The 27,921-nt window shown below is 42.9% G+C and overlaps 1 protein-coding gene across 1 annotated transcript in view; it reads right to left on the bottom strand.

The window, feature by feature from the left end:
• TSPAN8 (tetraspanin 8) overlaps positions 1–20,668 on the bottom strand; it is a 56,740-nt gene extending 36,072 nt beyond the window's left edge. The window contains exons 1-5 of the mRNA XM_089674105.1: positions 20,568–20,668; positions 10,859–10,921; positions 6,068–6,199; positions 1,253–1,327; positions 1,068–1,163 (exon numbers count right to left, since the gene is read on the bottom strand). Of these exons, the coding sequence (XP_089530231.1) occupies positions 1,068–1,163; positions 1,253–1,327; positions 6,068–6,199; positions 10,859–10,921; positions 20,568–20,627 (426 nt within the window). The 5' untranslated portion in view covers positions 20,628–20,668. The remainder of the gene's footprint in view (positions 1–1,067; positions 1,164–1,252; positions 1,328–6,067; positions 6,200–10,858; positions 10,922–20,567) is intronic.
• Positions 20,669–27,921: the final 7,253 nt, after the last annotated feature.

Raw genomic sequence — 27,921 nt, 5'->3', positions numbered from 1 at the left:
CCAAGCAGCTGCATCGAAGCTTTACATCACCAAGTGCAATGCAAAGTGTCGACTGACAAGTGATTCGAGTGAGGAATCACGCTTCTTTGTCTGGCAATCCGATGGCCATGTCTTGGTTTGGTGCTTGCCAGGAGAATGGTACTTGCCAAACTGCATTGTGGTAAAGTTTGGTGCAGGGGGGATTATGGTGTGGAGTTGCTTTTTAGGGGTTGGGCTTGGTCCCTTAGTTTCAGTGAAGGGAACTCTTAAGGCGTCAGCAAGCCAAGACATTTTGAACAATATCATGCTCCCAACTTTGTGGAAACAGTTTGAAGATGGCCCCTTCTTGTTCCAACATGACTGCGCACCAGTGCACAAAGCAAGGTCCATAAAGACATGGATGAGCGAGTTTGGGGTGGAGGAACTTGACTGGCCTGCACAGAGTCCTGACCTCAACCCGATGGAACACCTTTGGGATGAATTAGAGCGGAGACTGCGAGCCAGGCCTTCCCGTCCGACATCAGTGCCTGACCTAACAAATGTACTTGTGGAAGAATGGTCAAACATTCCCATAGACACACTCCTAAACCTTGTGGAGAGCCTTCCTAGAAGAATTGAAGCTGTTATAGCTGAAAACGGTGGGCCAAATCAGTATTGAATCCTACGGACAAAGACTGGGATGCCATTGAAATTCATGTGCGTGTAAAGTCAGGCGTCCCAATACTTTTGGCAATAGTGTATATTAATATGAGACATTTTTTTTCAGCTGCAAAGCTATTTAAATAAATAAACTATTTACACTGCCATTTATCGAGCTGGTTTACAAAGTGGTAAAATGACTGGAACAGTTGTACTGCAACACTAAGTTTTTTTTTAATTTGTTTAATATTTGATTTCATTTGTTTAATATTTGCATTCATTGTTTTTCATATTATATATTTATTTGCATTTGATATAGGATTGCATATTTTTTAAAGCATATCACTTCAACGCTTTTGAGAGTTAATTATTTCACAAGACTGTGGTGCTTCTGGATCAAATGTTAGAAAACATTCAGCATGTAATCAAATATAATTGCTGTATCTCACCTCTTTCTGGATGCTTTCCAAGGCTTCTTTAAAGTCAGTAGGTTGGTTATTTAATGGTAAAAGGTCAAATAAAGACTGGTTTACTGCTGCTTCAATCTGGAACGAAGAAGTACCAATGAAAGTGAAATGTAACTGATTTAAACTTTAAATTGGCAGCAGATGTTTGATAAATGTATCCAACATACCTTTGGTTTATAGACAACTCCCAAAACTCCTGCTGTTATTTGAAGTGCCAGGATCAGAAACAAACCAATGAAGAACTAGGCAGAAATAAGGAAAAAATGGTTGTTAAGGATTACTTTGGGGCAACTGTCATTGAAATTAAAGGAAAAAAGCTTAAAACACTAAATATGGTAACAAAGCAAAGAGTAGAATTATAAAAAATTGATCAGATTAGATGGCTATTGAGATGCCAGCTTTATTGATGGTAATATTAACCGTTGCCCGCCATCCTATAGTAGAACTACTGCTATAGGGCGGCAGGGCTGCGCAAAGTCACGTATATATACATACTTTGCATTTGCGGGTAGGGGGCATGCGTACGCTACCCATACCACCATTGGCGGCTACAGATACCAATCACCGGGTCCTGGCCAGATTCCCCACCAGCACCCGGTGATCACCAAGTAAAACTGACAGGGGAGAGACCTGTGTGTACACAACACAAGTCTCTTTCCTGCCAGCAAGGACGTGCTGCTTTGTATTTCTCTGCACAGCAGAGAAATACACAGCAGCATGTTTCCCTAGTAAAACACACACAGCACATGATGTAAAACTGCACACAGTTAACCCTTTGATTGCCCCAGATATTAACCCCTTCCTGCCCAGTGTCATTAGCACTGATCACTGTATTAGTGTCATTGGGATGTCAGTGGCAGTTAGTCAGTTCCCACCCAGTGTCAGAATGCCTGCCGCAGTCCCGCTATAAGTCGCTGATCCCCACCATTACTAATATTAAAAAAAAATAAAAAATTCCAGTATATATACCGCCATTTGTAGATGCTATAACTTTCACATAAACCAATTAATGTACATGTCTTGGGATTTTGTTTTAGCAAAGACATGTAGCAGAATACATTATGGCCTAAATTTATGAAGAAATTCGATTTTTTTAATTTTTTACTGGATATGTTTATAAAGTAAAGTCAAAAATATTGGTTTTTTTCCAAAATTTTGTTTATAGCGAAAAAAATACAAAAACGCACAGGTGATCAAATACCATCGAAAGAAAGCTCTATTTGTGGGGAAAAAAGGACATAAATTTAATTTACGTACAGTGTTGCAGTGTTGCATGACCACTCAATTGTCAGTTAAATGAACACAGTGCCATATCACAAAAAAATGGCCTGGTCAGGAAGGGGGGTAAATCCTCTGGAGGGCAAGTGGTTGAAGAGGAAAAATGGCGCTTAAGAAAAGGTCTTACAATAACTATGATTTATAAAAGCACTATAAAATTATATCAAAGGGCTGTCCGTCTATACCAGAGTTTCTAAATCAGGGTTCCATGGAACCCTAGGGTTCCTCCAGAGATTTCTTGGGGTTCCTTGAGCAATGAAGATTTTCTGCCTCTAAGAGATGTTCCCTCAGACACCATTGATCCTTTTAGCTTTCTGTAAGGGGAGACTTCTTCTGAATGACCATCACACTAATGTATCATGTGTTGTAGATATAGTATAGTAGCAAGGATTCCCTGAATGTTTTTTCAAGGGTTCTTCTGTGTTGAAAGGGTTGAGAAAGGCTGGTCTATACATGAAATATACAGTTGCACCAAGCAAGCCCAGGTTGATGGATTAGAAAATAAGGTGCTCAAGTGTAAAGGGAAATTGGGCACCACGTTGACCCAAAAATTCCTAAACACACAAATGTAAGCAAAGTAACTTGCTTTACTTCAAGATGTAGTAGAATCTTCTACAGTGTCCGCAGCTGGATGAAACAGATGAGGGTAGGGATAGTGATTGGTTCGGCGGGAGAAATTACTGGAACTGATCCCCTGCATGGCTCTCTCTGCAGCAGCTGAAAGCTGGCTTCTTCTCCATTCCCTCCCATTGGCTCTCAGCTGCTACAGAGAAAGCCATACAGGGGATAAGTTCCAGTAATTCCCCCCCCCCTTGCTGTACCAATCACCCTCCCTGTGCACTGTACATTTCCCCCTGCTGTCCAGGCCCCCCTAAGTGCCCCCTACCCCCACAGTGCTGCCAGCTGCCTTAGTCGGGGGGATGGGTCTGGTAAATATGTCACATTTACCAATCTCTTCCTTTCCTGAATGAACGCAATCAGTGCTTGGTAGTGTTCACTCACTTTGTTCATTTATAACTGAAGCATAGTAAACTGGGGTTTTTTTTTTGGGGGGGGGGGCTGTCAGATTGGCTGTATGGGGCCCCTGGTTTCTAACAGCAACCCTGAATAGATCTATAGCCAAAAACCTTTTTTTTTTTTTTCAATTTTGGCAGGAAACAAGGGAAAATCTAACCGTATCACAGAGAGAAGTAAAGGTTCTTTTTTAAGTTAAGTAGGGGAATGCTAGAATTTGTCAACCTTTTATTGTTGCATGTGTTCCTGTTGCAGATTTGCATGCACTTCATGTCTGGTAAAATGTTTTCCTTTAATGGAATCTTTTCCCATTATGTCCAAAACTAAGAACTAAAATTAGTTTTGGACATAGATACATTTTAAGCTTTCAGCATTTCCTTAGGGAATCTATGGATGTTTCAAAAAGCCTGTGTATTTAAAAATTTACTTTATAAAAAAAAAAAAAAGGGGTATTACTTTTACTGGTGGATGATCAGGATGCGGGCATGGTGCTGAATGCTCTCTTGATGAGCTCTTATGAGGGTTGAAAATATTTGCTTTTCAAAGGTCCCCTAACACCACATTGTGTAACATGAAATTGACAATGAGAGTGTGGCTGCAGGCCCTAAAAATACTCTCTGGGGAGAACCTCTAAATCACCTAGCTCCCCGCTTTGGTTGAATCCGCAACTGCCCCACGTCCTTGAGCTTTCAGACCTGGCCACATGGGCTCCTAAAGGGGTCAAAACCATCGATGATATAGTCTTGGCAGGCAAATGACTGACTTACAATGAGCTCATAGCAAAATATGCCCTTCCAAACTGGTACCTCTTTCAGAACCTCCAATTGCAACATGCTTTTCTGTCACAGTTTAGATCGCTTGTGTTAGTGATTCAGTCCTCCTGTTTGGAAACTTTGTTATGCTTTGACTCTTTGTGTAAACCCCTATCTACAATGTATAAGAAGTTGTTCCCAATCAGCCCACCTTCAGTTCAGCGTTGTAGAATGGAGTGGCTTGAGGATGTCCTGGATCTGCAGGGGGATGACTGGGACGACATGTGGGACTATCCATTTAAGCATTTGGTGTCCCTCAAGGATAGGTTGGCTCAGTATAAGCTCCTCCACCGCATATACTTTATGCCTGCTAAACTGGCAGGTATTTATTAGCCCGCATCTGCGGAGTGCTGGCATTATACCTTCAGGCCCAGCTGATTATATACATATTTTTTGGCACTGTCCATTAATTCAACACTACTGGGCGGAGGCCACTAAATTTATTATGGACACTACGACGCTTGTAGCCCCTCAGTCCATTCTGGTATGTCTGTTGGGGTTGGTGGAGGGCCTAGCCAACACAGTCACACATAGAACATTACTGAGTATACTTCTTTTCTACGCCCATAAGGTGATTTTGTTACATTTGTAGAAATAATCCTCCCTTCCTTACAATATTGGAAAGGTCTGGTGAATGCGGAGCTACCATTTTATAAAGCAACATATCTGATTAGAGGTTGCCTATGAAATCTTACAAGGTCTTGAGTAGCTGGACATCCACGGAAGTCACAAATGGATAGCCCCTATCTCCTTGTCATCATTTGTATGCCACTTGTTTTTCTTCTGCAGGTCCCCCTTGCTTGAACACCGGTGGCGGGAGAGGTAATGTTGATCTATTGTTGCCTGGCCTTTGTTCATTTTATTTGATATCATACATCATGCACTCAAGTTATTCTGAACGGCCAACACCTATTCAGTATATGGATGGGCCTGCATCTTGTCAGTGATGTTGATTGCTTGCCTATCTGTTTGGTAATGCCATCATCCTGTTGAGTTGTTGTGGGGGTGGCACAGAGAAGGGCAGGGGGGAGAAAGGGTTTGTTTCCTTGAATTATGTTTTTTTTAGATTTATTATTGTTTGTCCTGCGTGACCTTCATTGGGCCAGTTGTGCTCCCCCACCATCTTCCTTTATAAAGCACAATAAAAAGAATTAAAAAAAAAAAGTGTATCACTTAAACTACATAGCTATCTACTTTAAGACGTTCAAGGGAACAGAAGTAAATGCCACTGTTCTGGAGGGGAGAGGATTAAAGGGGGTATAGGCTCTTTTATCAAGGTGCCAAGAACTAAACACAAAATGCAGCAAAAATTAAAGTGTATATATAGCACAAACTTTTTTTTTAGATTTGAATAAGGTAGGTAGGGGTAAAAACTCCTGCCAGTTTATTTGTTTGCTTACTGTGTACAATTAGTGACATTTCTGTTGACTCTGCCCCAGAGATATAAAGTGAAGGGAAATCTTCCATAGTGTGGGGAATGCCTCTCTTAGACAGTTACCAATGTTGGAAGGTTTTCCCTTACCTTTTCTTCTAGGGACAATCTAAAAATGTGGATTTCCCCTCACTTGCTTTCTAGAACAATGGTCATCAATACAAATAGGGAGGAAAGTTCCCCAATGAGGCCGCAAAAAACAAACCAATGCTTCTCCCGTCTATCCAAAACTAAAAAAGGAAAAAAAAACCTAGAAATTCACTTCAAATACACAAACAGAACAATTAAAAGAGATGCCATGATATATTATGGCAAAAATCTAAATTCATAAGGAAGCTGTGTCTGTCTTTTTGATTTGAAGAAAGATTGCAGAGCTGGTATCGAGAATTTGTTTCTATAAAATAGATCAACAAAACAGCAACAATGTACATCGTAAAAGTACATACCAGAATTAGAAGGCAACGACTTTCCTTTATGGCTCCACAGCATCCAAAAAATCCAAGCACCATAATTATTGCTCCAACTGCTATCATTACATCTACTCCTGACATTATACCAGTTCCTTCAAGATTTAGTTTCTAAAGAGAGAAAAATCTATTTACGCATATATGTAAAATTGGAAACACATGAAAATAGGCATCCATTTCTTAAAAAAAAGAAATACTTAGAGTAACAATTACCATTATTATTAGTAAAGTGAATCTCAGTTATTAAAATTAGTAAATTCAACGTTCTGATTCAGAAACCTGTTCTAATTTAAAAGCATAAATAATAAAGCTTTGATATTATTCTGTAATATTTCTGAAACCATTTACTGTTTGCTAATTTGTAAAGAACAGAAACAATATTAGAGGTTGCTCTTCTGTTATTAGGGGACTAGAATGAAGTAGCATAAAGCTCATCAACTGTAGATATATAGAGAGAAGTTTGTTTTAGAGATATATAGCTTTATTTTGGTTGCATTTAATAACCACTGTTTTTTTTTATATTTTACTATAAAAATGAAAAAAATAAACAAAATAAAAAAACACCTGTTTTTCTTGCCTTCTGTTAAAATAAAATTGCCAGAATCTTACAAAAACCTCTGAATGAATTATTTTTGGAAAGTAAACCTCCCAAGGTGTTCTCATTTTTTTGTCACAGTCTTTTGGAAGTGTAGAAACATGAGGTACTGAGGGGGTTAAATGCGGCGCTTGAGAATGGTGCACTATATACATTAATGTACAGGTGATATACAGAAGAAGGAGGAAATTAAGGAGTTTATGTACAGGCCACATGGAAAGGAGGAGGGCATGAAATACTATATGGATTGTTTTCTCAATCTACGATTCAAACCTTTTCTACCATAAATACCTAATGTAAACCTAAATGTTTGGAGGCTTGCCTTCCCACCCTGCCACTCAATTCCCTTCCCCCCACCACTTTTGTCTTTCCCCTAACCACATCTGGATTTAAATTAACTATCACCTTCTTTACTTGTCTAGCGTTCCCTTACTAGGTCTTTTTCCTTTTCTCCTCTGGTTCTATACACCAGGACAGTACAATCACACTAAGTTCATCTCGCAAAGCTGTTTAATGAACACAAAAGAGATACACTCTATTTGCTGCTTTGGGTCCACTTCATTAAATCAGCTGCCACATGTTGTATAGTACTCTGTAAGAGACAGAAGATGGACATAACCAATTGGGTGTTTTATTTTTCTTAACCTACGTTTTGAACTCAGATCCTAATGGGAGTGCTGATTGTAACTTTATGCATGTGGCTAGCAGGCTTCAGCAGGCTTTCAACAAGCTTCAAGAAGTGCTGAAGCCTGCAATAAGCTTGCTTAAAGTGCCAATCAGAATTTACAAACTGGAGCTGAATTGCCCTTTAAAAGCTTCAACAAAGCTTGCTGAAAGCTCTGCAAATGCTTTGTCAAGGTTTGCTGTTCACACTGCTCTTATACAAGCTGAAGCCAATGAAGCTGAAGCTGAAGTTCAATGATCTTCACTGAAACTGAAAAACTGATTTGGATAAGCTACAACACGTCATCAACATCACAGAACAAATGCAGCTGAATGTGAGCAACTACTGCTAGATAGACTAGCCTTTCTCAACCAGGGGTGCCCAGGCACCCTGGTGTGCCTTGATACTTCTTCAGGGGTGCTTTGGCAAAATGTCTAAAAATTGCCCAAAGCTTGTATACAAGCCAGCAGGTGAAAACAAGCCTGCCTTTTAGTTACACAAAGAAACAGGCTTTCATTGTGCACCATTATGACCTTCTAACCGCTGGCATTCTGACAACCAATGACATCATCAGTTGATAAGGAGGATGTCAACTGCAAGCCCAGCATCCTAGCTTGACCCTTCCCTGCCCCTCTACTTCAGTGCTGGGGTCACATTAGCTCAGTGATGGAGAAAAACTGAGGGAGAAGAGAAACATTGGAATACTACTCAGTACCAGTGTGCAAAAGTGTATTTGCTTTAAAAGAATAAATCACCTCTAATGTTGGGTGTCCTACATGTGTGGATGTTGCTGCATTATATAGAACGATTAGAATCGTTTTTCACATTTTAGAATGGGGTGCCCTTTTAAAATTATGGACAGTCTTGAGGTACCCCATTTTAAAATTGGGTGCCTCGGGACTGTCCATAATTTTAAAGGGTGCCTCGGGACTGTCCATAATTTTAAAGGGTGACTTGACTAAAAAAAAGGTTGAGAAACATTGAGATAGACAATGAATGCATGTTTGAAATTTTTTGCTGGATGAGGATTGCAAAAGAAAGGAGTTTTAGCTAAAGCTAAAGTAAATCCTAATTAGAGAAATGCTAGACAAACAAATTTTTATAATTTCGTAAATACTGGAGTTATCCTGCAACTTAAGACCCAATCCTAAACTTATCTCCCAATCTAAACCTTAACACCTAACCAACCCTTGACCCTAAATTCCAATCTAAACCCTTACATTAAGTTACATTTTTTTATTGAGTGCTGAAAGTCTCTCTCTCGCCAAGCCCTATCTGATTCTAGACCTCATACACATTTCACAAATGTTTTACCGCTACTATCTGCTGCTTTAGTGCTCATTTTAATGTCATGCATCATTAGGATGTATAGGGCATTTACATTTTGAATTGCAAGATATTTCACAAATTTGGAACCATGTTCCTTTTTTTCACATATGAACATTTTTATTATGAACTATCACATAAATATGGCAGTGTGGGTTGGGCTGGATGATAATGAATATAAAGGCTATAATCTGATAATAAAATGAACATAACCTCTGTAACACATAGGTCCCACCCACATAGGGAATGACATACATTATACTGTATTAGTTTATATGACATTGCTGACTAGGTCTGTACACCACCCAGAACATTTGGAACAGGTATGGGCAGGTGTTCCCAATCAGTTGCAGGAAGCCTGTACAAATAAATGACATGCTGACACTATCTGCAGCTGTTCCCATGAAACTGAACATGGATCAATTACTTGTGGTTTAGAGATAGATGTGCGCCCATGGACAGTGTCAGCCTGTCAATTATTTGTACAGACTCCCTGTCCATGACTCACTGGAAACAACACAGCAATATGCTGATCTGGGTGGAGTACAGCCTTAATTGGCTGTATGCATGAGCCCTAACGCTCGGTTCACACCAGGGGCGGACTGACAACTCATGGGGCCCCTGGGCAATAGGGGATCATGGGGCCCCTGTGTCCTTGCCCACACTCAAACCACACCCAAAAAAGCCTATGAAAGGTAACAGGGACATCTCATGGGGCCCCCTACTGACCCTGGGCCCTCGGTCAGTGCCCGAGTTCCCAAATGGTCAGTCCGCCCCTGGTTCACACTACTGCGACCTGAAAGTCACATGACTTATGGTGTGAACTTGCCAGGTGACTTCCTGGTGATTTGCTGGTGACTTGGTGCAACTTGAATACAACTTTGATGTGACTTGATGCATGACTTTCATGCCATGTGACTTTTCCTGGGTTCTTGTAATGTCAGATCCAAATCACATCAATATAGATGAGGCTCCAACTTGGAGACGACTTTCATTAAAGTCTATGGGCACAAGTCAGATAAAAGTCACCTTGAAGTAGTACTGGAACCTTTTCTAAAGTCGGAGCAACTTCAGTAGTGCTAATTAAGACAGCTCTCATTGATGAACATGGGATTTCACAAGTCGGATCTCAAGTCGTGGCAGTGTGAACCGAGCCTTAAGGTTTACTGCAAGTCAAAACCTTATTAACCATTTCGGTCCCATGTGGTAAAATTCAATATAAATTGGAGTCTAACATAATAGAAACACTATATGGTTGACTTACTAAAGACTGTTAACTTACTCTTGAGTCGGCTCTGTATATTCATTGACACACAGAGCATGTGATTGACAGCAGTGGGAGCCAATGACTCCCACTTCTGCCTCTCTGTTCAACGAGGACAGAGAGAACTGCTGGTCTTGTGCACATCACTAGATTGAGATCAGGCTCAGGTAAGTGTTTGGGGGAGAAGCTGCATGCAGAAGATTTTTTATGCATTAAGGAAAAAACCTTCTGTCTTTAGAACCACATTAAGTTTTTGTATTTGGACAGATCACACTGAACGTTTTGAGATATGCTTGAAGTCTTTTATGTATACTATATGAATAGGAACACACAGCAAATAAAAGTGGGATTTTCACCAATTTGATGGCAAAAATGAAAATACGCGTTATACAATGTTATAAATGGCCAGTGGCTACTTTTACATATATTTTTGATGCCCACCTTTTGCCTCAAAAAATTATTTGCATATAGGGCCAGTTCACACCACATAAATGCACTCTGGGTGCGTTCTGAATGTGTTTTTGCTTGAAATTCACACCACACTCCATTCTGGTGTGTTTTTGATGCGTTTTGCTGTGTTCTAGTACAGTTCTGTGCAGAAAAAAATGCAGCATATTTTTCTGCACTGGAAACTGACTGGAACTGAATGCATCAGTGTGAACTAGGGCCATTGGAATACATGGAAAACACTGTGCATGCATTTTTGATGCAGGAAAAAAAATCCTGCATTGGACTGCAGCTGGTGTGAATCAGCACTTACACTAGAAATATGGGATTCTGTTTTAATTATTGTTTTAGTTTTGTTTAGAATAGTTAAATTGCCTATTGTTACACTTTTTGAATACTTGGGCAACTAACAAAGAAATTACAAACAATAAATCTACTATGCAGTAAACCTCTGCAGGAAGGGTTAAGGCTTACCTGTTGAGCATCTTTACTAACACGAAGATATATGGACACACCCAAAATGACACAGCCGCATACCTGCAAAGTAACATAAAGTATTAGTAAAATACTGTATTAGTATTAGTAAAACTCCACTATCACTCCCGCCCCGCAAGCCAAAGTCCTTGGCGTCATTCTTGACGCGAACCTCTCCCTCCAACCGCATGTCAAATCACTCACAAACACATGCAGGCTCCATCTTCGCAACATTGCCAAGATACGCTCCTTCCTCACCCCAGACACCACCAAACTTCTAGTACACTCCCTCATCATCTCACGCCTTGACTACTGCAACTCCCTCCTCACTGGCCTACCCAAGTGCAGGCTCTCCCCGCTCCAGACCATCCTGAACTCAGCTGCCAGACTCATCCACCTCACCACCCGCTCCACCTCTGCCACCCCCCTCTGCCTCTCCCTCCACTGGCTCCCGATTGCCCAACGCATCAAATTTAAACTCCTAACCCTGACCTACAAAGCCGTTCACAACACTGCCCCTGACTACCTCACCAACCTGATCACCAAGTACCACCCTACCCTTCGCTCCTCACAGGACCTCCTTCTATCCTGCTCCCTGGTCTCCTCCTTCCATGCACGACTGCAGGACTTCTCCAGGTCCTCCCCCATCCTCTGGAACTCACTGCCCCAATCCATCAGACTGTCGCCTTCCCTATTCACATTCAGGCGCTCCCTCAAAACCCATCTCTTCAGGGAAGCCTACCCCACCCTCACCTAACGGCCATCCTCCCTCATTCCTCCCACCACTTCATCCCCCTCAGCCACTTCCTACTGTACCTTTACCCCCTCCCTCCTAGATTGTAAGCTCGTAAGAGTAGGGCCCTCTTACCCCTCGTACGTTGTTTGTTGTTGTTGTACTGTGCCATGTATTGTCCCCCCTATTGTACAGCGCTGAGCAAACCCTTTGGCGCTATATAAACTCGTAGTAATAATAATAATAATAATAATAATAATAAATACTGCAAAACCTACTACATACCATAATTTTAGTTTGAATGTAATAATTGAAAATCAGGCCCCAAATACTGCAAGAAGCATTTTAGTATGTGGTTTTAATGAGTATAGCACATGTTCAGTCAAGCACAAACTGACATAGTAATCTGACAAGGGTTCTACTCTGGTTAGACATGCAATATAAGTAAATAGTTAAAGATGAAGCCTATGCAAATATACAGGACACACATTAAAAAAACCTCTGTAATCATTATACTATTACATTTATTGCAATACATGTAAGTAGTACATTTGACATGGTATCAGCCTCTTGTAGTGCCTGTACAGCAGGGCTGGAGAGTAAAAAGAAGAAGCAGTACAAGGAGCCAATCAGTGCTGAAAAAGCATGCTTGTAAGTGGCTTGGATTGTACAGTGGTTCCTGCCAAGCTGGCCCAGGTTCTGTCTTGCTTCTTCTAAGGATAGGATATGCACATACCTGCCTTTGAGAGAGACTCTGCCATATTGAGTTGCCATCTCCTGGCCTGAGGCCCACCCTTTACACAGTACTCACATATTCCTAGCCAGAGGTTTGTTTCCCGGAATAAAGAATGCCCACTCAAAATGCTTTTTCAATGCTTTACTGTAAAACACTCAATAGTATAAGAACATGTCTTCCTCTGTACAGTGCATGACACAGCAGTTCCATTACTCCTTTTAGCTCATAGCAGAATAGTTCCAACAAAATGACTTATTAAACAGCAGCGACCCCTTCCAGACACTCTATGATGCGTTCCTCGACTGAAGGTCCTCCCTTGAGATATACTGTTGGGCCTAGGCCCTGAATGTTTTCCTATTCCAGTCTATGGAGGTCAGGGGTAGCCAAATTCCTATCGCCTTTTACTTTGTGAGTCCCCTAACTTGAGTCCTCATCTTCAGCCCTCTGTCAGTTCAGCCTTTGTAGGCTCTCTCTTACTAGTACAGATCACAAACCTACATGATGTTGGTCAAGGGTGACCTATGCTCTCTTCATAGTTACATATAGTTAGATAGTTGGTAGGGTTGAATAAGGACGCCATTCCATCCAGCTCATCGTGTGTTGTCACTACCATTTCTCATATCCCTGTATGTTGTGTTTGCTAAGATGCCCATCTAAATTTTTTTTTAAATTATCAACACTCCCCTTTGACACCACCAACTGTGCTGCTTCTCCTTTCACTATCAAATCAATGCTTGAGGGGTGAGTCCAGAACAAACTGGCTTCTGAGGAAGTGGATCAAATAATACTAGCCATCAGCCCAAAGACATCCAGAAACAGAAAATAAAGTATTATGGGGTAATTTTTTTGGATGGATGGTGAATATTGCAGCTAAATCTGTTTTTGCTATTTTACTGTTTCACGGGTTATTCATTTTTATCATGTTATTTCTGGCTGAAGTTCTGCTTTAACAGCTTCCCCGCCACCCTATAGCAGATATACTGCTACAGGGCGGCAGGGGTGCACAAAATCATGTGTATACTGTATATATGTGATTTTGCTTTTCCGGGCCATGGCTGTCAATCACTGGATCCCGACCAGTGATTCCCACACCGACGCCCGGTGATTACCGAGGATCTCCAACAGGCAGGAGGGGTGCTTTGTTTACTAACAGTCCTCCTCCTTGCCGGCTCAGACACACTGCTCTGGATGGCTGTGCACAGCACAATCATCCAGAGCGGTGTGCTTACAGTGAAGCACTAACACACTGCCCCCCAGTAAAACAGTTTGATCGCCCATCAGGTTAACTCCTTCTTGCCCAGTGCCTTTAGTACAGTGTCAATGCTTTTTTTTTAGCACTGATCACTGTATTGGTGTCACTGGGGATGTCAGTGACACCAAGTCAGTTCCCCCCAGTGTCAGAATGCCCGCCACAGTCCCACTATAAATCACTGATCTCCGCTACTACTAGTAAAAACAAAAAAAAAATTACAGTATATATACCGCCATTTGTAAACCCTATAACTTTAATGTGAAGCAATTCATTTACATGTATTGGGTTTTTTTAAGCAAAGACATGTAACAGAATACATTTTGGCCTAAATTTATGATGAAATTTGATTTTTTTACATTTTTTTACTGGACATGTTTAATAGCAAAAAGTCAAAAATGTTTTTTTCTCAAAATCGTCGGTCTTTTTTTTTATAGCGTAAAAAATAAAAAACGCACATACGATGAAATACCACCAAAAGAAATCTCAATTCGTGGGAACTCGTTGCATGACTGCGCAATTGTCAGTTAAGGTAACACAGCCCCTTAACACAAAAAATGGCCTGGTCATGAAGGGGGTAAATCCTCAGGAGGGCAAGTGGTAAAGCAACTATTGCCATGCTTGTAATGACAACTGCAAAACATTGCTTCAACAGATAATGTATGTACATAATGTCAGTTTTATCCTCTTTTAATCTCTTGTCCACATCTCTTTTATTGCTTCAGAAAATATTTGTACTTACTTTACACATAAGAATGTTTTTGATTATGCTTATTTGGTTGCATAGTAACCTAGGATCATAAATGTCTGCAGGTATAAATGATACTACAATTTGCATTTTAGTTTACAATTAACTTTATTGCAAACATAATTATTAATTTAACAGATTCTAATATTTTTTTAAGCCACTATGAATATTGTTACCAAAAATATCTGCTTTTGATAACTTAGCTGATCGTGTAATGCATTCTTGGTAATGAGATACACAGGATCAGCCTTCATGGTGTAAAGGTATAAAACTTGAGTGAAGGATCTTGTTTGAGGGACTCTAAAGTGAGTTTGTGAGCCCAGCCCTAAAATGCTTAATGGACAAAACCGTGTTTATGTTGTAAAGGTCTTTGAATAGAACTTTTAAAGCATTATATGTATACTGCTTTTACTATCCATGTTGCTAAACAGGAACCACTGAAAGGCCTATTTCTTTGGGAGACATTAAAAACAATAACTGCCCGAGAGGTTTATTGCAATTGAGGTGATAGTTGAGTAAAGACAAAGGGCCTTTACTGCTTCTTATCCAAGTAATGGTGGTTACATTTGTTCAGATTTTCTATCATAGAATTATTAGATTTTTAAGTTAGATCTAATGATTTAAAACACATTTGTGTCACTTATGTTTGGAAAGATGACATTTTTGATGATGACAGTAGGACCCTAGGGTTCTACTGGGAAAGCCTGTTAATTGGGTGTTTTTTGTTTTAAAGCGCTTGTAATTTTAATATACAATGTAAGTGTGATTTTAATAAATATTGTTTTTTTTACTGACTTACTACACTATATGAGACATTCTTTCATTTGGGTGAGGTACTGGCATCCGACGGAATGGAGGATTTCCATGATTACCTATTAGTATTCATTATATGGGAGAAGTGGATTGCCCTCTATTAACACTTGCATGTATTTAATGAGATATCTTAAATAAGATATTGCTTATTTAAGATATCTTATTAAATACACGCAAGTGTTACATGCGTTGGAGGTGATTGGTATCCACTGAGATGGAGGATTTTATAACCATCTTAAAAGTATCCATTATATGGGAGGAGGAACGGACTAAGGAGATATTGCGAGGTCTGGATGTGTAAAGATGTCATATTATTAACACGCAGTTTTACATGCGTTGGAGGTGAGAGTTCTGTGAGCACGGAGTGGCACTGTTATTAGCATGAAAATTCACATTCACCATGGAATTGTAGTTACGGTGTCGGATCAGGTGATTTTTGTAAACTTATGAACTCATTTATTGAAAGCACTTTAGTAACTTTATTCACATTCATTAATTCATATTCATTCATTTATATTTATGGTCTATGTTCTTGGTCATTTATTCATGTTATGACTATGAGCACAGTTCATTCACATGTATTGTTTATTAGTACTGATTGATGTCCATTAGCAGCGCTACATCACCTTTAATTAACTTACTTATTTAGCTCTGGTGATCAGTTATAGAAGGTATTGGTGCATGGAGTAATTGGGACACGTGGATAATTTGGTGAAAGATCTTACTACTTTGAACTTTATGTTTTTGCCTTTATTATCTTTTTACAGTGAAGGTTTGTGGGTTGCGCGGAATCTTTTGCTACATTATTTACGGAGGCGTTGCGCGCAGCAACCTTATGATTAATTATTGATTCATATGCAACCTTTTCTTTATATATTTGATGATATTTGTGGTGTAAGGGGTAATCACGTAGTGGCTGTGCTGACTGATAATTAGGTTTGGTCTATAATGATTAATATTTATATCATGTATCTCTTATATATAATTGCTAAATTCATACCTCTCGTATGTATTATGGAGGATTATATAGGCTACATTTAATGTGAACTTATCTGATGGTCTTAAAGCAGAACTAAACTCTCTAAATTAACATTAACTATTTTAATCCTTATGCTTCTAACATTAACAAACAGATAGGAAAGTATATCACATTTACTTTTTTAAACTAATTTTTTACATTTCTTTAGTTGCTTCCTGGTTTCTGGTCTTGGCCAAAATGATGTCATACATCCCAGGAGTCTTCATGGCATTAGTTTCTTTTATCTGAAGGAGGGAAGGAGACTCCTGCCTGCATGCCTAAGCTAAAGGCAGATTGATTCCAGGAAGTACATTTTACATGAATCATCTGCCCTTACTCAAGATGGCCACAGCTAGAAATGCTAGAAAAGCATGAAATCATGGATGGATGGATGAGTTTGCTCTGAATATTAGAAATGAATTAAATAGCGTTTTTAGGTTGTGGTGCTCAGGTACAGTTAACAGATCTGCTTTAAGGTGTTTATGGAAATTAGAAATCCATTGTCAGATATATGTGGATGAGATGACACAGCAAATCAAGACAGACACCATGTGACAACCAATACCGGGGTAATTATTGACCAATATCAGTGCGGAGAAATGAGTGGCCCCCAAGGGTATCAACCTATTGTCCATGGGCATACAACCATTATTTTTTTATGAGTACACTGAAATGATAAAGATATGTAGCATTTGGCAGTTAGTTAAGACCCAACCTTCCTCTTAGAAATATTTCCCATTTGGATAAGATGTTTAACAAGTTTTCTAGAAGAATACAGCCATGGACACAGGTGACCAATAAATAAAAATGAGAAGTCAAATTTGCATATTATAGTTCTCATATGCATGGCCAAAAATATTGGCACCCCTGCATTTCTTTCAGATAATGTACCACTTCACTCAGAAAATTGTTGCAACTTCAAATGTTTAGGAATTCTCATGTTTATTTCTTTTGTTTGTATTGGTATGACACAAAAAAGTGGAGAAACATTCCATGCAAAATCCAAAAAATGGACTGGACAAAATTATGGACACCTTCTAAAAATTGTAAGAAATAACTGCATTCCAAGTTTGTAACGAAGGATTGTTTGAATGGTAGATAAAGAACCTCGATCAACTTCCAGACAAATTCAAGGTGACCTTTAGGCACAGGGTAGAACTTTGTCAGGTCGCACTATATTTTGCCATCTGAATGAAAAGGGACGCTATGGTAGGAGACCCAGAAGGACCCCACTGCTGACACAGAAACATAAAAAAAAGCCAGATTGGAGTTTACCAAGACGTATCCGATGAAGCCAAAATCTTTTTGGGAGAAAGTGCTGTGGACAGACTTAACAAAATTACAGCTTTTTGGTAAAGCCCATCATTCTACTGTTTGCAGAAAATTAAATGAGGCCTTTAAAGAAAATAATACAGTCCTTACAGTCAAACATGGTAGAGGTTCACTAATGATTTGGGGTTGCATTGCTGCTTCAGGCACTGGATGTCTTGACCGTGTGTGTGACATTATGAAATCTGAAGACTACCAAAGAATTCTGGGGTGCAATGTAGGGCCCAGTGTCAGAAAGTTGGGTCTCCATCAAAGATCATGGCTCTTATAGCAGGACAATGACCCAAAGCACACGTCAAAGAGCACTCATAAATGGTTTCAGACAAAGCGCTGGAGAGTACTGAACTGGCCAGCAATGAGTCCAGATCTCAATCCCATAGAGCACCTGTGGAGAGATCTCAAAACAGCAGTTGGTAAAAGGAACCATCCCAATCTGAGAGACCTGGAGCAGTTGGCAAAAGAACAGTGGTCCAAAATTCCAGTAGAGAGGTGTAAGAAACATTGATGGTTAGAGGAAGCGAATGATTTCACTTACGTTTTTCAAGGGGTGTGCTACCAAATATTAATTTGAGGGTGCCAATAATTTTGTCCAGCCCATTTTTGGGGTTTTGCGTTGAATGTGTCAGATTTGGCTTTTTGTTTCTCTACTTTCTTGTGTCATACCAATGCAAACAAAAGAAATAAACATGAGAATACCTTAACATTTAAAACTGCAACAATATTCTGTGGGAAGTGGTGCATTATCTGATAGAAATGTAGGAGTGCCAATATTTTTGGCCATGACTGTAGCTAAGCTTCCTTATTCTCTGAAGAGCAAAGTCCACTGAGTTCAATAATTGCTTAGCTCTGGACTGTGTGATTATAAGGAAGGTTCATGCCTATTGTTTGTTTTTGCACCTAAATGGCATTTCTATGTTACACACATCTAAAGATAAGCACCCCTTTTCCTTTGCTTACAACTCCCACACACAATTTCAAGGTGTGTCAACCTCAGAATACAGTGTATTAAGTTATCACCAATTTAGGCTCTTCTAAAAATTCCACATCACTATGAATCATTTTCAGTAAATAATTTTCTTATCAGAGCAGGGTCGAGTCCTAGGACCGTGACTCCCCTGCTCCTATGGGGGACCCTTGCAGCAGAGGAGGGTGGCCCGCCACCATCCACCATTTGCCCAGAGATGTTTAGCTTATGTATTTTTCTTAGGGTCCATTCACACTTGTCCATTTTCCTGTTGTAAGACATAATTATTTTACAGTGTGAAAATGCATTTCAGAATGAAATCTTATTCTTGTGTCTTTTAAATATAGACCCTGCAGCTTAGTGTGTATGAAAACATAGGATTTGTTTTAGTTTTATATGATTGGTTTAACAGGCCTATTTAAATGAAAAGCAACCAAAGAAAATTGCATTTCCATTTGGTGCATTTTAAATGGGGTTGCACCACAGAAAATCTCTTTCCTGATTGTTTTTCCCTCAGTTTGTACAACACATGAAACAATATGTGCACAAAAATGTATGCATCAATAAAAATGTAAAAAAGGCCCTCACCCAAGAAATTATTTAATATGCTTTTTTAATTCTTGTAAGTTATTTATAATTGTGAGCCATTTGCAACTCAAATAATGTTTAATACTTTCCTATAGAAATGTAAGCATATTTGAAACCTTTCGTGTTCAATGAATTTTTGTTGAATTTCACAATATAAAAATACAATTGTAAACCAGTACATGTAAATATAAAGGTCACATGGCATAACAGAATTTGGAGGGTCGTAGCTTTAGAGGGAAGGTTGAAAGTGGTAAGGGCTCATCAAAGAAATCAAACATGTGTATAGCCAGAAATGGGTAGCCAAAACTGGGTCGCCTTCCAATGAAGTCAAGCAAGTATTAGTAAATACGCATGTATTGTAAGGTTGGCCATACATGGGTCATTTTTTTTTGTTGCTCAACCAGAACAAAAGAAAAGGACTTGATTCCCCCATCCATACACTCCATGTGGGTAATGGAATTCCTCCCGTTGAGCTATTATATTCTGATAGCGGAGAGACTTTCCTTCCATCAGAATACACTGATCAAAACCACAGGCTTTAGCCAGCAGCACTGATCAAGAGAAAATTTCCCAACAGGATGGTTGTTCACAAGTCGCTCTATATATCAACTTGTGTACAACCAGCCTGCCCATATATATCGAAATTGGCTGAACAAATTTTGATCCATGTACGCCTGGCTTTAGTGTAATTGGCTGGTTGCAAAAAAAGTTTAGAGGCATTCACAGTGGGTGCTATAATTATAATACTGTTAACAGCAAATTTAAACCTCTGAGATGCGTATACAGATAGACTTAAAGGCATAAGGTTGTGTATTTAAATTTTTAGATCTGAATACTGGCATGGGAATTAAATGTGATACTAGTTTTATTGCAAGGTTTGTAAAGGTTGAAAAAGTAAACTTTTTGTAATTGCAGTTACCGATTCATTGGGACAAAAATCCACCGTATTGCTATTCTTCAATATTGTACATTGTAGGTTTGGTAAAATCATCTATTTTCTCTAGCTGTACAGTATATCTTTTTCAAATTGGAAATAGTTTTGCAAAGGAAAATACTAACATTAATGCAACTCCTTGATATGTATTATGGTTACACTGAAGTTGCACCAAAAACATACTAGCAAGCACAGTACACCTTGCCACTTAATACAGAAAACCAAACTTACGACACACAGATATATGTACTGTGTGTGTGTCTGTGTATATATATATATATATATACTGTATATTGAAGGCAACTCAAAGATACACAAATCATACCAGGTTTGTTCTACACAGTTGGGACACTTGTATACAGTTAAATGTATTGATCCCTAAAATACTTGCTTCTCCAACAACAGCTTCATAAACTAACAAAAATGCTTTTTGGATTACAGTAAAAAAAGTAAGAGAAAAGAAGCAGTCTGACAAACTGGAATTCCAAATCTAAGCATTTGCAATAAATCACCTGCATTTCTGATCTCTGTATTTTATTAATTAAGCTCATATAAATAGATAATTATCAACAATAATTACTGTAATTTGGAACTTACCCAGAACAAGAAGTTGAATATAAACATAGAGTACTTGAGGCACTTATTCACCCCTGCCATTTTCTAGCCTGTTTTCGAGCTGAGTCTCAGTCAAACTGTACCACGCTAACAAAATGAATGTGTCATTAAAAGCTGCATATTCAAATATAGCACTGAGCTAAATATTAACCAGGTTATTTGAGGTATGCCATTTGGTGCTGTCGCTGCTTGCTTCTACTAACTTAGTAATAAAATAGTTATGACTCTTCCATCTTATCAGTTATGACTCTTCCCTCTTATGACAAACAAAGTATTGTATGTGGGAATCATACAAATAGTGCATGTAAAATGATTTTCTCTGCAATGTCGAGACAAAGGTGCCGTAGGATCTGATTTTGCATTATTTGTAACATGTCAACCTTGGCTTTATAGGTTTTATTGTAACTGAAGTGGCTGTTTTATCAGTAAAATGGAGACCTACTCAATATAGGTGGGTGGTCATAAAGTTATGGCTGATCAGTGTGTATCCTTTTGCTAGGGAAATGGGAGTCTATAATGAACACATGAGGAATTACATAGAAGTCTCTTTTTTTTTTAAACAATTGGCTTTTTTTTCAGACAAAACGCAGAACATATGAACAGAAATGAACTGCAAGAAGGTATGACATAATATCTTATCATGTAGTACACAATTATACAAATTAGTTTCGGAGCAAACTCAGTAGTATAATCACAACATTATTCTGCAGGAAGCGTTCATATATTAAAACGTTTACAATTTGCAAGTACAAATGTCAAGGTAGATTTAAAAAAGTGTATGAGCAGAAGAAAATGAAAAGCTAGTAGAGAAAGCATGAAAATAACAATAGTAAGAGCAGAACTATCTCTGCGAGAGGTGTCAAGAATTCACCGACATGGCCCACACGTCCAAGAGAGAGAAAGAGCTATTCGCCCATCAGCCCCTGATACTTTTCCGAAAAGGTGAAAGCATACCAACAGGACCACAATTTGTGGAATCTGGTTACCATGTCATCAGTCATAACTAGAGATGAGCGAAGTATTCAAAAATTCGATTCGACTGATTCGGCGAATTCGTGGAAAAATTTCGATTCGAGTCGAATATATTCGCTGTGAATTTAACTTAAAAAAGGGTGTTTCTAGGCTTCAGAGAGACTTAATATTAGTGCTGAACACTGTACCTTTAATTTAAATGCCCTTGGAGTCTGCTGGGGAAGAGAAATAATACTGTCAGGCAGTATGACATGCAGATGAGTGCCGTCGATCTTAGAATCACCGCACACTTCACTCATTTAGGCAGTCACGGGGCCAAAACCAGAGTGTGAAGCCACAGTGTGGCGGTGGAGGCAGCAGCAATGGGAGGCCATACAGCACCCTATGACAAAAATGGAAACCACCAGCAGTGTGAGGAGACCTGAAAGTGGCACATGGCAGAGTGTGGCGATAGAGACAGCAGCAATGGGAGGCCGTACAGGGACCCATGACACACTCTGGACCTGGCAGCAGCATGAGGAGGCGGTACAGGGGCCCATGGCAGATTACGGGCCTGGCAGCAGCATGAGGAGTCGGTACGGGGGCCCATGGCAGATTACGGGCCTGGCAGCAGCAATGGGAGGCCGTACAGGGACCCATGACACAATCTGGACCTGGCAGCAGCATGGGGAGGCGGTACAGGGGCCCATGACAGATTACGGGCCTGGCAGCAGCATTTGGAGTCGGTACGGGGGCCCATGACACACTCTGGACCTGGCAGCAGCATGAGGAGGCGGTACAGGGGCGCATGACAGATTACGAGCCTGGCAGCAGCAACTTGGACAGGAGGACGTTCAGTTTCTGCACCGTCTGGTGCGTGCTCGCAAACTGTTGTCTCTTGGAAACGGATTCCAAGAAAGACTGCTGACGGAATACGTGAAGAGGAGTAGCAGGAGAAGGAGCATCTGAACGAGCGGAATATGCCAACAAGCGACAACAGGGGCCCATGACAGATTACGGGCCTGGCAGCAGCATGAGGAGTCGGTACGGGGGCCCATGGCAGATTAGGGGCCTGGCAGCAGCTATGGGAGGCCCGTAATCTGCCAGCACCCTATGACAAAAAATGGAACCCACCAGCAGTGTGAGGAGACCTGAAAGTGGCACATGGCAGAGTGTGGCGATGGAGACAGCAGCAATGGGAGGCCGTACAGGGACCCATGAGAGACTCTGGACCTGGCAGCAGCATGAGGAGGCAGTATAGGGGCCCATGGCAGATTAGGGGCCTGGCAGCAGCTATGGGAGGCCCGTAATCTGCCAGCACCCTATGACAAAAAATGGAATACACAAGCAGTGTGAGGAGACCTGAAAGTGGCACATGGCAGAGTGTGGCGATGGAGACAGCAGCAATGGGAGGCCGTACAGGGACCCATGAGAGACTCTGGACTTGGCAGCAGCATGAGGAGGCGGTATAGGGGCCCATGGCAGATTAGGGGCCTGGCAGCAGCTATGGGAGGCCCGTAATCTGCCAGCACCCTATGACAAAAAATGGAACACACCAGCAGTGTGAGGAGACCTGAAAGTGGCACATGTTTGGGGCATGATTCATGGCGGATTTAGTCAGTTGTGTCAGGAACTGGTGGTTTGAAATCCAGACTAATCCACGCCTGATTCATTTTCACAAACGTCAGTCTCTCCACACTTTGGGTGGACAGTCGTGTCCTCCGCGGAGTTGCAATACCTCCTGCCGCACTAAACACGCGCTCCGATGCCACGCTACTGGCCGGGCATGACAGCCTTTCAAGGGCAAATTCAGCTAGTTGGGGCCAAAGGTCAAGTTTCGTTGCCCAGTAGTCAAGGGGATTGTCTACCTCGGTTGGCAGGGTGCTGTCCAAGTAGGCCTAAGCCTGTTGTTTGAGGTCCTGCTCCAGGTCCACCTGATGCTGCTGCTGCTGCTGCTGCTGCTGCGGCTGGTTAGTAGTTTCCTCACTGCGCTGGTGAAGAAAGCTACTCATCATCGACTGCAGACTGAGGCAGCCGCTGCTGGTGGAGCTGCCACTGCTCCTACCACCCCACCCCTCCCCTGCTGCCATGGCAGCGGAACGCGAGCGCACAGGGCCCACAGTGTCTGAGGATGGACGTTGGCGCAGACAGGCAGAGACCAGCTGACTACATAGGTGGTTTTTATAGTACGTTATTTTGGCCTCCCTCTCAGCAGGTGTGAAAAAGGCCACCATTTTTGAACGGTAGCGAGGGTCCAACAAGGTGGACAGCCAAAAGTCATCCCTCTGTCTGATGGTTATTATTCGGCTGTCGCTACGCAAGCAACCGAGCATGCTATGGGCCATTTGTGCCAAGGAATGCGAGGGACTCCCTGCCTCCATCTCCACAGCATACTGCCACGGTGCGTCTGGGTCCTCTGTCTCCTCCTCCTCCTCCTCTACCAGATGCTCCTGCTCCTCCACTCCTGTCCGCTGAGTGGAAAAACCACCCATTTCACTCAATAATTCCTGAGCACCAATGTCCTCCTCTACCTCCTCCTCTTCTTCCTGTCCTGCCCCCACAGGGGTCATGTGGCGTTGAGATCTGTGCGCCACGTCTACCGCACCCTGACCAGCCATTGTTAACAGCATTTGTTCCAGGACGTGCAACAGAGGAATGACGTCGTTCATCCCATAGTCCTGCCGACTCACGAATAGCGTGGCCTCCTCAAAGGGCCTGAGCAAGCGCAGGTGTCACGCATGAGCTGCCAATGGCTGACATCTAAGTTACACAGGGAGTACCTTTATCCGCTTTTAACATCAGGAAATCGGTGATGGCCTTTCGCTGTTCGTAAAGGCGGTCTAACATATGTAGGGTTGAATTCCACCTTGTTGCAACGTCACAGCATGAGGAGTCGGTACGGGGGCCCATGGCAGATTACGTGCCTGGCAGCAGCAATGGGAGGCCCGTAATCTGCCAGCACCCTATGTCAAAAAATTCAACACACCAGCAGTGTGAGGAGACCTGAAAGTGGCACATGGCAGAGTGTGGCTATGGAGACAGCAGCAATGGGAGGCCGTACAGGGACCCATGACACACTCTGGACTTGGCAGCAGCATGAGGAGGCGGTATAGGGGCCCATGGCAGATTAGGGGCCTGGCAGCAGCTATGGGAGGCCCGTAATCTGCCAGCACCCTATGTCAAAAAATTCAACACACCAGCAGTGTGAGGAGACCTGAAAGTGGCACATGGCATGAGAGACTGTGGACCTGGCAGCAGCATGAAGAGGCGGTATAGGGGCCCATGGCAGATTAGGGGCCTGGCAGCAGCTATGGGAGGCCCGTAATCTGCCAGCACCCTATGTCAAAAAATTCTACACACCAGCAGTGTGAGGAGACCTGAAAGTGGCACATGGCATGAGAGACTGTGGACCTGGCAGCAGCATGAAGAGGCGGTATAGGGGCCCATGGCAGATTAGGGGCCTGGCAGCAGCTATGGGAGGCCCGTAATCTGCCAGCACCCTATGTCAAAAAATTCTACACACCAGCAGTGTGAGGAGACCTGAAAGTGGCACATGGCAGAGTGTGGCGATGGAGACAGCAGCAATGGGAGGCCGTACAGGGACCCATGAGAGACTCTGGACCTGGCAGCAGCATGAGGAGGCGGTATATAGGGGCCTATGGCAGATTAGGGGCCTGGCAGCAGCTATGGGAGGCCCGTAATCTGCCAGCACCCTATGTCAAAAAATTCTACACACCAGCAGTGTGAGGAGACCTGAAAGTGGCACATGGCAGAGTGTGGCGATGGAGACAGCAGCAATGGGAGGCCGTACAGGGACCCATGAGAGACTCTGGACCTGGCAGCAGCATGAGGAGGCGGTATATAGGGGCCTATGGCAGATTAGGGGCCTGGCAGCAGCTATAGGAGGCCCGTAATCTGCCAGCACCCTATGTCAAAAAATTCTACACACCAGCAGTGTGAGGAGACCTGAAAGTGGCACATGGCAGAGTGTGGCGATGGAGACAGCAGCAATGGGAGGCCGTACAGGGACCCATGAGAGACTCTGGACCTGGCAGCAGCATGAGGAGGCGGTATATAGGGGCCTATGGCAGATTAGGGGCCTGGCAGCAGCAATGGGAGGCCCGTAATCTGCCAGCACCCTATGTCAAAAAATTCAACACACCAGCAGTGTGTGAGGAGACCTGAAAGTGGCACATGGCAGAGTGTGGCGATGGAGACAGCAGCAATGGGAGGCCGTACAGGGACCCATGAGAGACTCTGGACCTGGCAGCAGCATGAGGAGGCGGTATATAGGGGCCTATGGCAGATTAGGGGCCTGGCAGCAGCTATGGGAGGCCCGTAATCTGCCAGCACCCTATGTCAAAAAATTCAACACACCAGCAGTGTGAGGAGACCTGAAAGTGGCACATGGCATGAGAGACTGTGGACCTGGCAGCAGCATGAAGAGGCGGTATAGGGGCCCATGGCAGATTAGGGGCCTGGCAGCAGCTATGGGAGGCCCGTAATCTGCCAGCACCCTATGTCAAAAAATTGAACACACCAGCAGTGTGAGGAGACCTGAAAGTGGCACATGGCAGAGTGTGGCGATGGAGACAGCAGCAATGGGAGGCCGTACAGGGACCCATGAGAGACTCTGGACCTGGCAGCAGCATGAGGAGGCGGTATATAGGGGCCTATGGCAGATTAGGGGCCTGGCAGCAGCTATGGGAGGCCCGTAATCTGCCAGCACCCTATGTCAAAAAATTCTACACACCAGCAGTGTGAGGAGACCTGAAAGTGGCACATGGCAGAGTGTGGCGATGGAGACAGCAGCAATGGGAGGCCGTACAGGGACCCATGAGAGACTCTGGACCTGGCAGCAGCATGAGGAGGCGGTATATAGGGGCCTATGGCAGATTAGGGGCCTGGCAGCAGCTATAGGAGGCCCGTAATCTGCCAGCACCCTATGTCAAAAAATTCTACACACCAGCAGTGTGAGGAGATCTGAAAGTGGCACATGGCAGAGTGTGGCGATGGAGACAGCAGCAATGGGAGGCCGTACAGGGACCCATGAGAGACTCTGGACCTGGCAGCAGCATGAGGAGGCGGTATATAGGGGCCTATGGCAGATTAGGGGCCTGGCAGCAGCTATGGGAGGCCCGTAATCTGCCAGCACCCTATGTCAAAAAATTCTACACACCAGCAGTGTGAGGAGACCTGAAAGTGGCACATGGCAGAGTGTGGCGATGGAGACAGCAGCAATGGGAGGCCGTACAGGGACCCATGAGAGACTCTGGACCTGGCAGCAGCATGAGGAGGCGGTATATAGGGGCCTATGGCAGATTAGGGGCCTGGCAGCAGCTATAGGAGGCCCGTAATCTGCCAGCACCCTATGTCAAAAAATTCTACACACCAGCAGTGTGAGGAGACCTGAAAGTGGCACATGGCAGAGTGTGGCGATGGAGACAGCAGCAATGGGAGGCCGTACAGGGACCCATGAGAGACTCTGGACCTGGCAGCAGCATGAGGAGGCGGTATATAGGGGCCTATGGCAGATTAGGGGCCTGGCAGCAGCTATGGGAGGCCCGTAATCTGCCAGCACCCTATGTCAAAAAATTCAACACACCAGCAGTGTGTGAGGAGACCTGAAAGTGGCACATGGCAGAGTGTGGCGATGGAGACAGCAGCAATGGGAGGTCTCCCATTGTCCCAACATGGCCCAAATAGTCCCAACATGGGCCCCCTGGCCACGCTTGACTTTCTGGCCACATAGTCGACATACGGCTACGTTTACTTCCTCGGGCGGCTTGACGAAAAATTGCCACACCGCCGAGTAGGAAACTTTGCCCCCGATACTCCTCACTGGCTGACTGCTGCTTCCTCCGTGCACACCGGCACCACTACTGGCCGTGGTGGTAGGCTGCAGTGGAGCTGGTGCTCTACTCCGTGGCCGTTTGGCTCCACTGTCACTGCTTCCACTGACACTGCTGCGACCCTGCTGCTGTCTCCTGGGCAACCCACCGACTGTTTCGCTCACTGCCAAGCTGCCACCCTCTTCTCCTGATGATGCGGAAGAAATTGCCTGATGACGACGAGGCTGCCAAGTGCGATCAACCTCCTCATCATCAAGTAGGGTCTCCGCCTCACTACTAGCCCCCTCGGCTGCGTCTGGGTCAGGTGACAGACCTGTCTCTAGACCGGCTACCGGGCCACTCTCCTCGCCACTACTTCTTCGCCTAGCTGCTGAAAAGGCGGATGTCTCCCCCCGTTCCTGACCGCCCTCTGTTAGCTCTTCCTCACTGTACAGTGGGGCTGAGCCCACAGCATGCGATACTTCGCTTGGTGAGGGAACACCAAAGGACAGGGGCAGGTAGAGGACACGTGATTTCAGTGGGCTTGGTCCCGG

This window comes from Staurois parvus, unplaced genomic scaffold, assembly GCF_062004578.1.
Source record: "Staurois parvus isolate SC_StPar_1 unplaced genomic scaffold, SC_StPar_1.0 ptg000147l, whole genome shotgun sequence".
Taxonomy (NCBI): Eukaryota; Metazoa; Chordata; class Amphibia; order Anura; family Ranidae; genus Staurois; species Staurois parvus.
Note: the sequence above shows the minus strand (reverse complement) of the source record. Positions and strands in the feature narration are given on the sequence as shown.